Source organism: Stegodyphus dumicola, chromosome 1 (assembly GCF_044657685.1).
Source record: "Stegodyphus dumicola isolate Sdum_Otavi_A_Nest chromosome 1, ASM4465768v1".
In the NCBI taxonomy this organism is placed as follows: domain Eukaryota; kingdom Metazoa; phylum Arthropoda; class Arachnida; order Araneae; family Eresidae; genus Stegodyphus; species Stegodyphus dumicola.
The window spans coordinates 116114056-116127081 of record NC_140768.1 but is presented as its reverse complement, the minus strand read 5'-3'; the positions used below and the strand labels follow the sequence as shown (position 1 = coordinate 116127081).

At 29.2% G+C, this 13026-nt stretch overlaps 1 protein-coding gene across 1 annotated transcript in view; it reads right to left on the bottom strand.

Moving 5' to 3' along the window:
* Positions 1-208: 208 nt before the first annotated feature.
* bys (Bystin) overlaps positions 209-13026 on the bottom strand; it is a 45215-nt gene continuing 32397 nt past the window's right edge. The window contains exons 8-9 of the mRNA XM_085819651.1: positions 5303-5511; positions 209-449 (exon numbers count right to left, since the gene is read on the bottom strand). Of these exons, the coding sequence (XP_085675777.1) occupies positions 230-449; positions 5303-5511 (429 nt within the window). The 3' untranslated portion in view covers positions 209-229. The remainder of the gene's footprint in view (positions 450-5302; positions 5512-13026) is intronic.

Below are 13026 nucleotides of genomic sequence, written 5' to 3'. Positions count from 1 at the left end.
TTACGCATAAATGATTTATGATTATTATTAAAACAGTCTTTAAAGTCAAGAAATATTAAATTATGCAAAAGGTTGGTTTTTTACACATCTATAACTTGTTATAACAACAATAACAAACTACGTATTATAACAAAAACATGTCACAAATGAGAGGGTTTACGTTTTTTTTTTAAATCTTGAGCTTACAAATCAAAACACCACACCATAATAACATAAATAATAAATTTTATTAACTTTTTTCCATATCTATACAATTTTCAGAATTCCTGTAACTACTGCTTTGCAATTCTCTGCGTATTTCAGGAGTCACATGAGGATGGTGATGAACTGTAAGCAAATGCAGTAATCCATTCTGCTGCTCTGCAGATATATCATTTTTATATATCTGAGCAAATGTTAGTAAACACTGATGCCACAACAAAGGAAGCTCTCTCTTATCATCTACAAACCTTAAAGATAAAATAACCTATTAACTTTCTTACAGATGCAAATTTATTTTTATTTTATTATATTACATTAAGTTCAAAATAGCATAATAATTAACTGAATCTAGAAATAAAATTTCATGTATTATAAAAAATTACGAGCTGCAACAGATGAAACCCCAATGGTGAGTTTCAGATTCAATTTAACAGAGGGCTCATATGAGCCCTCTGTTAAATTTTTCTGTAATTCACTAACTACTTGTTCTTGTTATTTGCTTGTTTATTAACACTGGCCCTCCCCCCAACCAAGTGCTCTGCATACTATAATAATACTTAGATTTTAGTCTTTCTCTCTTTTCTTCAAACTTCTTCATGCTTTTTTTTTTTAATTCAGTCAAAAACATTGTAAGTAACTTAAAATTTAAACAGGTATCAGAAAATGCTTTTTTTCCATAAATTTATTCTTAGGTATAAAATTGTTTAATATCAAAACAGTAGGATACATCAAAGAATTAAATGGCACATGAAGTTAAAAAAATTAGATAAAATGTTCCAAGCTGAGGTACTGAAACCATGCTTACATCCATTTATTGTTTTAGGTTGAGATGTAAATAAAAATACCCATACATTGAGAACTAACACAGAAACCCAATGCATCAGTATGTAGAGTTGCTACTGTATCTGAAAGCTTAAGTCCTGCTAACCCTACTAGACAGATAGCAAGTTATTGCTACATCTTAAACACAACCCACTGGATACAGAGGCTAAGATGGAGATTTTAAAATAATCTTTCTTATTTTAGTCCTAAATTGAACATAAACGGCACAACTTGTGCTACAGAAAAAACCAAACACTCTTATTTTTACCCTTTCTTACATTTAAACTTGACTTTAGCATGTGAACCTCAATATTTTATCTCATTTTTAGCATTGGGATAAATTACCATTATTTAGTTAACTGTTAGCCTAATCAGTACAATGGTTAGCAATGCTGGTTGCCTAATGTTTGTCAAGTGTCTGTGTGGCATGGTGGTAATACTAGTGAGTTGAAATTCCTCTCAGAGATGTTTTGGTGGTAAGAAAAGAGGAATAGAAAACCTTTGATCTGTCCCAAGGGATTTTCTCAGTCCAATTTGGAACAAAGCTACACAGTTCATGTGTTGGGATTATACCTGTACAAAGAACAGTGAAATTCTGGTGTTCTGCCCAGTTCTACCTGTGCCCGAGTAGTTGACTTAGAACACAGTATTTAGTTAACTTCACAAATATTTCAAATTAATTGATAAACTATTGCTTGGCTTTAAAACCTCCTAGAATATTAACTGACATGACAGAAGAAAATGATACCTAGCAGGTTCTGGTACAAACTTTGCCACATAATGTAATCATTATTTCATGTAATTTTTATGATTTATTGTGTTTTTATTTTTGTTCTTTTTTTGGCTCATGTACAATTATTTGCATTTTTGTTTTTATGAAAAGCAAACAATTAATTAGAGCTTGATACTTTGTTTTTGTAAGGTAAAAGATATAACATTATGCCCAAAGTGGCATTTTTTTTAACGTTTTGTGTGTTATTTATTTATTAAATATCATGTTCTTCACACTTAAAAGCATAAAATTCCATTCAATGGCAATATCGTAAAATAATTTTAAAATGAGCTTATCTTTAGATTTTGAAATACACAGTTCTTGCGTGCTGAAGATATAATCCCCCTCCCATACAGTGTTGCCATTGCTCCCTTTGAAATCATTGAGTTTGTTAATCGAAAATTCGTTAGTGTTACAAAATATGAAATCAATAATAAAACAAATTCCAAATTAGGGCTTTCAGACACCCATATTCGATGGAGGACTATGTTATTCAAAATTTGATGGCTCTAGGTACCATTTATTTATCAAACATACATACATATATGTAGATTCTTCATTATTCAATTTCTTTAAATGTAACACAGGATTATAATATTTGTTGGCAACAATTTGAAAAGTAAACCGACATTTATAGTGAATCAAAGCAAAATGCCAAAACGAAATTAATAGCACTTCTGGCCTAACACTCTTTGAGCTACAGGTGTGAAATTGTGGGAAAATGTGAAAAATGGTAAAAGAAACACACTTTAATTTCCATTTAACAAGCAAAAAAGTGTAATGACTTGGTAAGTACATACAACATTACCATTTTTCTTTGATAAATGTATGCAACAGAACACTGAAAAATAAAATTTAGGTACTTTTCCGTTTTGACGGCGCAAACGATAAAGTCGCCAATAATGGTTTAACTGATGCCAGACGGAATATCTTTGTTGGTAACCTTTTACGCCTCAGTTTCAAAACAAGTTGAAGCCATTTCTTATCAGATTGTTTCTTTCAATACTGGCATACAATAATATAGAATTTTTACACGATATTTAAATTTTATCCCCTAAGACAATTCACTGTAATAAGTCAATTAGTTCTAAGTCAATTAGAACGCAATTACACCGCTCATCCGAAGGCGAAATCAAGTGTTAAATTCATCAATTCTAATGAGAATGCACTAGCGAAGTAAAGCACTGCGGTTTTACATAATTTCTGAGTAAGCTATTCGTACGAATTGAAATAATTCTTGCATTTAAACTTGTATTCCAAATAAGGATTTAACTTGAAATTAATGTAGATAATTACTGAGCGAATTAGATTTTAGTAGCGTAGTTTACGTGAGATGACATCACTTGGGGTCACGTGATACGAACCGGCGAATCAGGATATTGAACCATGAAATCATAGTAAATTCTTAAATTAATGTCTTTTTACAAATTTATTGTCTTTATTTATTGGCTTTTTACAAAATTTTAAACCATATTAAAATGTTTATGCCTTCAAAATAAAAAAAAAATTCTTAGAATTAACATTTTTTATGTGTATACTGTATGTTGTCGCCAACAAAGTCTGCTTGGCGAGATTTGCGCCGGCGAAACGGAAAAGTACCAAAATTTATCCATCAGCCAGGGTATTTGAGCATGAGGGAAAACAACAACAATGATAAACATAAGGAAATATTTCATACAGTGCTTCACATTTGTTTTCAGACATCTGTATTTTTGAAATTTATGAACACAGATCTTGTACTCAGTACTACTTGATTTTCTTTGAACCAAATTCAGGTTCCCTTGCTATTTTTTTTTGGGGGGGGGTCGAAGTTGAAAGTTTTTATGAAGTAAAAAATAGCACATGCATTATCAATGATTAAACAGGGAAAAAGGCCGGAGGTGCTTTATAATAAAGGGACAATTTACATACTCGCTAAAATGACTGAATGACAAATTTTGTTACTTTAATGTTGTATGCAGAAATTACAAGAGAAGCAGTGACTAAATTAAACTAAAAATATAATTAATTACTGTTATTTATTTAAAAATTATTAATATTTCCTATAAAACATAAATGTAGAATTCTCCCATAAGCAAAAATTCTTAATTTTCCAACACACTTAACAATGTATTTAGGGAAAATCTCTCACAACAGTCATCTCAAGACAACTATTTCCCAAAGTAATCAGTATTTCTAAAAGAATGTAATTAAATGATCATAGTGAACATCAGCGATAGTCATTTTTCTAATATGTCCACTTCCATGGAACAGCTGAATCACATGAAAACATGGGTAATTACTTTAAGCAAAATCCAAAATTTTATTAAATCATAAAGAATAAAATCTATAGTAAATTTCTATTATATGAAAAATATATTAACATCACCTATTCCGATTATTTTTTAGCTAAAAACATGTAAAAATATATGAATAAAAATAAAATAAAACAGTAATAATGAACCAGATGCCTTATCATAACTGATGCAACTTTTTCATTATTACTAAATAATGTTCTACATTAATTAATGCAAAATGTTTACATTCTTCAAAATTCTAATTCTGCTTATGCCCCCCACAAAGTTTAAAAATTTTCATGTTAAACTTTACCTATCTTTTGAAATTTAAATTAAGACCACAGATGAGATGGGAAGAAGTCATACAGTAAGTTAAAAAAAATTCTGTTATTTAAAGAACTGAGAATATGTTTACTGTTATCTTATCTTTTAAAATACATTGAATGAGCATGCTTGGATATATATATTGCATTCATTTTAAAACATGTATGGAATAAAATTATTATTTAAAAGCTGTATTTCTATTATTTTACTCTCCAGTTCCATCCATTGTTACAACTGTTTTAACCTACCAATTGATACAGGGTGCACTATGAAACTGGGGTGATGATCATATGCTGCACTGATGGTGTGGCTTCATGTGGTAATTAGTGCTGGTTGCGTTTGTTACCGCACACACGTATTTCTAATCTTTGTGTGGTCCCCCATGAAACCCCAATTTCTCAGAACTGCTATGAGAAAGGTATTATCTTAATTTTAATGCCAAAATGCACCTGTTACTATATAACTGGATTTATGTACCTTTAATATATTGCCTTAACTTTTAGGACACATTTCAAAATGTACATATACATACACTCCCTTAAAGATGTTACAAAAAGTACTCTGGATTGTACACATACAGCCTTATTGGTCAGAGGGTTAAATACTCTATAACACAACTGTCTCAAAACTGTAATAATAGACAGAAGTGAACAATAAATTCAAATACAAGAAATGCAAGATTAATATAATGATTTTGTTTGTTATAAAATGAATGCACAATATTTTAGTGAAATTTGTGACATATTACAATTCTAATTTAGTTTTAAGTGTATTAACTCAATGCTTAATTTTAAGCATAAAACTTCAGTTTTTCTTCAGATAATTGTCAAATTTGTACCAATTTCTTTAAAAATCCTTCAGCTTACAAAAAATAAATTTTTTGTTAACATTTATTAACATAGCTTACCTCAGAAAATGGGCCACAACAGCGTCTACGACACGGAAGGGCAATGCATACTTCTTTTCCAGCAAAATTCTCATAAAAATGCTGTTGGCACCATTGTAATCCATTTCTGCAATTCTCAATAAAGCTGCACTTGAGTGGAGAACAGGAATGGAACATTTAGCCAACACACTACCAAAAATTGTAGCTTCTCGTAAAGTGCATGTTCCTGACTAAGAAATAAAAAAGTTTAATTTTAAATTTGGGAAAAGAGGGGTAGGGGAAGAAATAAACTTTCAATTTTATAAATGTGGAAATAATTCAAGTTTTAATGTAAGGATGCAAAAAATATTTTTAAGTATGTGAACTGAATTGAACTGATTATCAACTGAATTTAATTTTGTATGTTAAAGTACTAAACTAACATAGGATGTTTCTGAAGTTTCAAGAACTGAGTCTAGCTCAACTACCAGACCTTATACGCAATAGTATCAGAAACAGACAAGTCTTGACACGTTTATGCAGCTGTCCTGTTCAAAATTCAGTTGTTTCACTAATATAGGCACACTTTTGAAGCACTGTTTTCCTATCATAAAGATACAAATAGCAATAATTTTCTTATTGTGGAAAGAGGGTAGGAAAACTTCAGAAATTGTTCAACATCTGTGATGAATATTCTGTTTCCACAATTAAAAAAACCATTATGAGGTCAGTTTGGAGTTTAACCATGCCATAAATAAGCAGATTAAAGGAGGCACCAAAAAATTATTTGCAGACAGTTTGTTTTCATTGGAACAAAAGTATTCAATTACATGAGAATAATGTTGGAAAACTACACAGTAAGATTGATAAAAATTGACGAAATAAAAAAATTATCCCTTAAATCCTAGAACTTTGGAAACATCCTATGTAATTCAAAATGAAGTTCTTTAATATTAGCTTTAAAAAGTAAACAAATTCCTATATATTTTTCCTAACTTTAAATGTAGTTTATATATAAAAACTTTTCTAAACTAACAAAAAATTTTGATATTTAACAATAATAAAAACTGCTCTGCATGAAAACTAGTAAAATTTGTAATAATGATGAAATAAAAGACAATTCTACCTAAATTTCTAGAAGTTCAGAAACATCCTACATATTTCACTAATTACACCGAGACAAATTTTATTAATTACATTAAAAGCATAAATATAAAATAAGAGTATAATGGCTAGTTACACTAAAAAAATACTTATGTTTTAAGTATTCATTAAACATTTGGCCTCAAATAAATAAGTCTGATATGCCGTGAAGAGATATTAATGTCATATTATATATCTGCATTTCTCAAACCTTTTGGATTTATTGCCCATTCTTACTTTACTGAGTGCTCAATGCCCCCCCCCCCTTGCAACCTAAATCTGTGAGCTGTTTCAGGAAAGTAAAGGCTGGAGGGATTATGAGATCTACAACAAGCTTTCTCCCTTCTATTAACGAACAAAGAGATTTGAAGGTTTTAAATGCTAGCTTTTCAATTCCTAACGATTCTCTGAACTATGAATTGCATTGAAATGTTTCACCTAATACATGCCTTTTGTTTTAACCCTTTACCTATGCTAATGGAAATATTACTCACTTTAAATTTCATTATGACTATGTTGTGCCAATTATGAATGACTTTGTTGAACTAAACTTTTTGAAGTTACATTTTATTTTTCAAAACTTCAACTATTAATGTTTATTTTACTTTTTAATCACACCTTTCTATTTTTTTAAATTTTATTAATTGAGAAAGCTACAGCATTAAGTTTGGGGATTAATAAAAAAAAATACCATTAATATATGAAATTTGGATTTCTGTATTGTTTCTTTTAGTTCCTTCCTAATGTATAAGTATATTTTGCTCAAAACTGTTCTGACAATATGTACGTTTTTGGTTTGGGAATAGTCATCTGCCTCTTTCTAGAGGAGACAGATTTATATTTATATACTAACAAGTGGTAGAAATAGCTAGTATATCTTCATTTGCAAAAAATACTGGTACAAAATTTTTGTTTATATCATAGAAATCTTAAAACAATTAGCAATCACTTTCATACACAAACCTCTAATATATCTTTACATTACAAATATTTATTTTGCAAATGCAACTTTTTCTTTAAGTAAAACTAGGTATACCTTCATTGTAAAGTCATACAGAAATATGTAAATAAGAATAAAAGTCTGGTATTTTACAATTTATAATTTGTTATACGTTGTTCCTGTTATTTATTTAACAATTACAGACTTGTGCTAATTAAAATTTAGTATTAAAAAATTTAATGTATTTAAATTCTAAATACAAAATGGAAAACTCGATTTTATATATTCTTACATCATTTAAAAAATATACGAGCTGTAATGTGACTGCTTCATATTTTTAACCTACATATACCCAAACCTTAAGAAATAAATTTAGATAAGTACTTAAGTTTGCCTAAGCTAATTTTAAGGACACTGAAAAGTTTATATGAGAATAGTCTTGGAAAATACTATTCTTGAAGCCATTTACTTTTAAGGCTAGAATACGGAAAAAAAAAAAAAAAACCTATTAACGGAATTATAAAGATAGCTGCAACAATTACAATTTTAAAAATTAAAAATGGTCAAAAATTTGCTTATTTTTATTAAGAATAATGTTGAACTTTCAGTCCAATTTAAGAACAGAATTATCACTTCTCTAGTAATCTGTTCAACAACAAACTGCTACAACTACAAATGATTACTATCTTCTTACTCTCTGAAATTGGCACTTTACATAATTAAAAACTTTCTTTGCTGTAGGAAAAAACAATTATGCTTAAATACAATAAGCTAAAAAGAATCTCTAAATAAAATAATTGCAATTTTAAGTAATAAATATATAAAAATATACAGGAAATAATTCGATTACTATTTTTGTTACAGTGTATCAAGAAATTAATAAACAAAATTCAAGGATATTTCAAATAGGCAATACCAGCTAGTGCACTTATTTTTACTTTAAATAAAGCTTTTACTTGATAATTAAAAATTACATTTACCTTGTGATAGATTGAAATAGATTTGGGGTTGGGTGCAAGAAGTGAGGTCAAAAGGGAAAATATCTATTCTAAGGGATACACTACCAGTCTTTGTGTTTTATGGCCATCGTTAGGGGGTCATCATTCAGTATCCTTCAATATGACAGGTATGTGGTTCAATCCGATTTGAACAGAACTTCTAAAGAGGTTTTCACAGCTGGTGAAAGTAGGAAAGAAATAGTCCAAGGCCAGTTTTAGACACAAAAAGCTTATCTTTGGAAATGTTTGCGATTTTCAGAACAGCGAACTGGTTAACTTAGTTATATAAAGAATAGGTAACGGATAAAATTAATACAAAAGTTGAGCCTCATTAGCTTCTATCAATTTGTCATTCTTTGGCTCCATTTTAGTTACATTCTAAAATCCCCTTGTTAGCTCCCAACAGTTGATTTCTTCTTTTAATTACTGGAATTGTTACTGCACTGAACATACATTCCATTAAATAAGAAAAAGAATGATATGTAAAATTTCTATGGTCTATAAATGAGGATAAATTCCAGGTATTTCTATACAAAAACTATTGGTATCTAGATCCAAATTTCAGCTCTTCATGGTTCTTAATATTATTTTATATGGCTATAGAGAACTTTGTGGATATTGTGGACAGAAAATATTTTGTATTTTTATTGTGTATTTATTTAACTTATTTGTCTAATTTCTATAATTTTTGGCTGAAAAGTTCTTAACCCTTACATTTATCTGGTTTAGGAATTTACATTAATGAAAAACATCTTTTAGGCTATTGTTCTCGAATCTCCCTCCCACCTTTTCCTATATTCCAAAAGGCTATGTATGCCAGGGAGGTGTGGCACTCAATTCTTGAAAATCTGGGACATACAACAGATATATCTTAAAGCAGTGTTTCTCAACATGTTTCACCTCATGCACCATTTTTCACAATTGCTAGAAGATAATTTCCCTTGTCATTTCAAAACAATATTCCTTCATTTAGATTATTTTTAATGTGTTTTTATAAATTAAATGAAGAAAAGTATAGAAAATATTGATAAATACCTAAACTTGGACAAATGTAGATGCTTATAAAGATTCATAAACTAAAATTAAATACTTAACAGCTAAGCAAAAGTCTGATCACATTCAACCAAAACTACGAAATTCCCCTCTGGTTGAGAACTGCCACAAAGTTTTTGTATACTGTATTGTTCTTTTGCTTAGTGCCAGTTATGTATTCAGTAGGATGTCTAGCTTAGATCCTAGTGTGTCATACGCTGAGCCAATGAGCCACTGAGACAAAGGGCTTGAATTGGTTCTATGATTCCATTCAAGGTTTTCGAGAGAGCTGTGATATAGCACTTTGATTTGAAGCTGATATGCGAAATTAGAAAGATGGATCCAAAACAGAGTTTTCCATTGGGGCTGAGGAACATCCAGGGAGGAGATGAAATTTTGGCTCTAGTACAGAAAAGGGTGGCCCTTAGACTAACACCAAATATCAAATATACAGCAAAACAAAAATTGCTTGCTTCCTGGGAAAACATTTTCCCTTCTAGTGATCGTAGCACCACCAAATCTTTCATGGTTAATGCAGGCAAGCCTTGAGGAAAAGAAAACATTTAAGTTTTCCTTCCTTTTTGAAACTATTCAATTCTATTCCCTAGCAAAGAAAACAATTTGCAGTGTTGAAGGAATATATGAAAGAAGAAATATGACACCCCAAAAAGCTCATTCAACAGTCTAAAGAAGCAATCAGACCTGAAGAGTACATAGCACAAATGAAGCATTATGTAATCCAGAAGAGCTTTGAAATTAAGGCTTAAATTCATCTTATTCACCATGTATACTCAGATTTATTTCTTTGCAATGAAATACATAGTTCTTGATATTAAATTCACATACATACCTGAAATAAAACAAAATATTTTTATAAAAATAATCTTGTTTTTTAAACAGAATTTACTTTTTTTACCATAATTTATGTTCAAATGTGATGCAAGCAGTTTATATTTTAATATTTTGTTACATTGAAATTGTTATATATGTTTCAGTTTGTCAAAGATGCATGAAGATGATTAAAAATGCATCATGTGATGATGCTTTTAAAATTTTAATGCTTTGAATAAATACATATCTTTTTAAAAAATCTTTTAAACTTGTACTATTTTATTATTTAACAAATAATTATATTTAATGTCCTTGACATTGGAGTGGCAATGGCATATTTGTATCGTGTAATCATTGCTGAGCAACATCAGAAAATGTTTACAAATGTTATTCTGAAATTTTTACCAGTATGAAAAATTTATAGAGAAAGAAACTGTTATAGCAAGCTCGAGTGTGAAGCTATAACAGACAGAACTGTATTCAAATTATCTATCTTCGTGAATTGAGCATAAAATTTATGTTTTACTAAGACACTCATCTGTTATTTTGATAAAAACTGCAAAATAGGTTACAGTGTTATTAAATTGGAGGTTCCACATTAGATAATAGAAATTAGGAGTTTAATTATCGATTTTGATGGTGTTGGTCTCCTAATCCCAGAAAACTGTTGAAATTTTGAGAACAAGTTTTTTTCGCTAATGTATTAAATCCTCACTCGATTCCTACTGAATCGGAGTACCAATGGCCAAGTCTGTTTATTTCAAGGAGGAATGGATGTCAGAAGACTGCCATTTTAAAGCACCAGTAATTGAAGTGGATCATTCAAAGGTCATGTTCTGTGTTTGCATAATTTGTATCCCAGCAAAGAATTGTCAAAACAGGATATTCCTGATCTCCAAAGATAAGATTAACTTTTAGTTTTCTTAAAAAAAAAAAAAAAAAAAAAAAAAAAAAGAAGAAGAAGTTAACTGAATTTTTTAATACTTTATTTCCAAATTATAGATATATTGTGTAAGCTTTTGTTTAAAATAACTGACATCAAAAATATAATCCTAAATTTATAACTGATATTTGTGGCTAAGAAGTATTTAAAAAAATATTCAGGCTTTGCTGTTATTTGTATTGAATTTTTTTATGTTGATAATTGATATGAGCAAGCCATCCCAGCATTTATAATTAAAAAGAACTGCTTATGTGTGTTTTTGAATTTGTTGCCAAGGCGGTGCGTGGAAAATAAGTAGTAGCATCAAGCCGACGTAGTGTGGTTTTATTGTACTGTCAAACTGGCAAAAATCTTTCTTAGTTCTCACCATCTAGATGTATCATAGACAGCAACATCATCCTGATATATTACAGCTAAACTGTCAAAAATTGTTTCTGTTATCACCAACCAGGCGTGCAGATAGATAGTAAAATCGAAACACTGACAAGGGTATAATTCCATTGTATTGTGAAACTGGCAAAGGTGTTTATATACTTATCACCAATGAGGATTGTGAATAGTTAGTTTAAATGTCAACTTGAAATAGTATTATTTTATTCTGTGCCAAACTGGCAAAGTTTAAATAATTCTCTCCAAATGGTTAGAGTGAATTTTGTATTTGACAAATTGTCTCGTTAAAATTTATATATTTTTTTAATACAAGTGAGATTTTTCAGATTCAGTTTAAAATGAAAGCCTATTAAAGATGATTTGTTCAACATGTCATTCTTAGTTAGGAGTAGAAAAGAGGATTTAAGAGTACTGCATGATAAGGATAAGTAAGAGGTTTTATAAAAAAAAAAGTTTGTTAGAATTAAGATCAGTTATGTTTTCAAAAACTCAAAAAAAAAAAAAAAAAAAAAAAAAAAAAAAAACTCCTGAATTAAAAATTAATGATGTGTACATGTACTTGAAGATAACGTGAAATGCTGTAACTATAAGTTAGGTAAGATTAAAGCAGTATTTCTTGGAAGAGATGGTATAATTAGATCTTGTGAGATTCAATTGGATAAGGATGTTGTTAGAAGACCAACTGAAAGACTTTTACAATCTTGAAATTCCATAGAATTGATGCATCCACTTATGGATACATGGGGGGGGGGGGTTATGATTATGTATTCTCAGATTGCCAATAGATGGCGGTAGTGTTTATAAAAGAAATGGTGCTGTCATATTTGTGTCTATGTAGTAGTTCATCTTTAGTGAATAGAGGTTGTATAGAATATTACTCTTTAAATAACCTTAAACTCTATCCAGTCTGAATGATTACAGACTTATACATTTTTATTTAGGTATGCCTCTTTAAAAAAATTATTTATTACAGTACCTTGATATGTTGATATGTTTTCAAAAATAAAATATATTGGAAAAAAATACAGTAGCTTCCTAAATTAATGCTTATGTATATGAATCTAAAAGCATGGTTGACAATGAAAAATTGTTATAAAAAGATTAAAACAGTTAACAGTTGAAAAATTACATGGTAAACATGAATAAAAAATTTAAAAAAAAATTGGAAACTACAATTTCAACTGTATTTAAGAGCTAATATCTAGGTTTAACTGTTACAAATAATAAAACAATTATGAAAAACTTATCTTACTTGATCATGTACTTATAACACTTAAAATTATTTTATATGCATTTATGTCACCATACGATACAAAAAACAACTAGTGCTTAAAATGTACAAGTGTGAGCAGTCTAGGATTAAAAATTTTTATTTTTAAAATACTTCACTATTGTTCATCATATGACCAATTAAAAAGGAATAATAAAATGTTAAAATATATTCATTTTATGATTTCTGTAAAATAATAAAATGAATATATTTGATTCC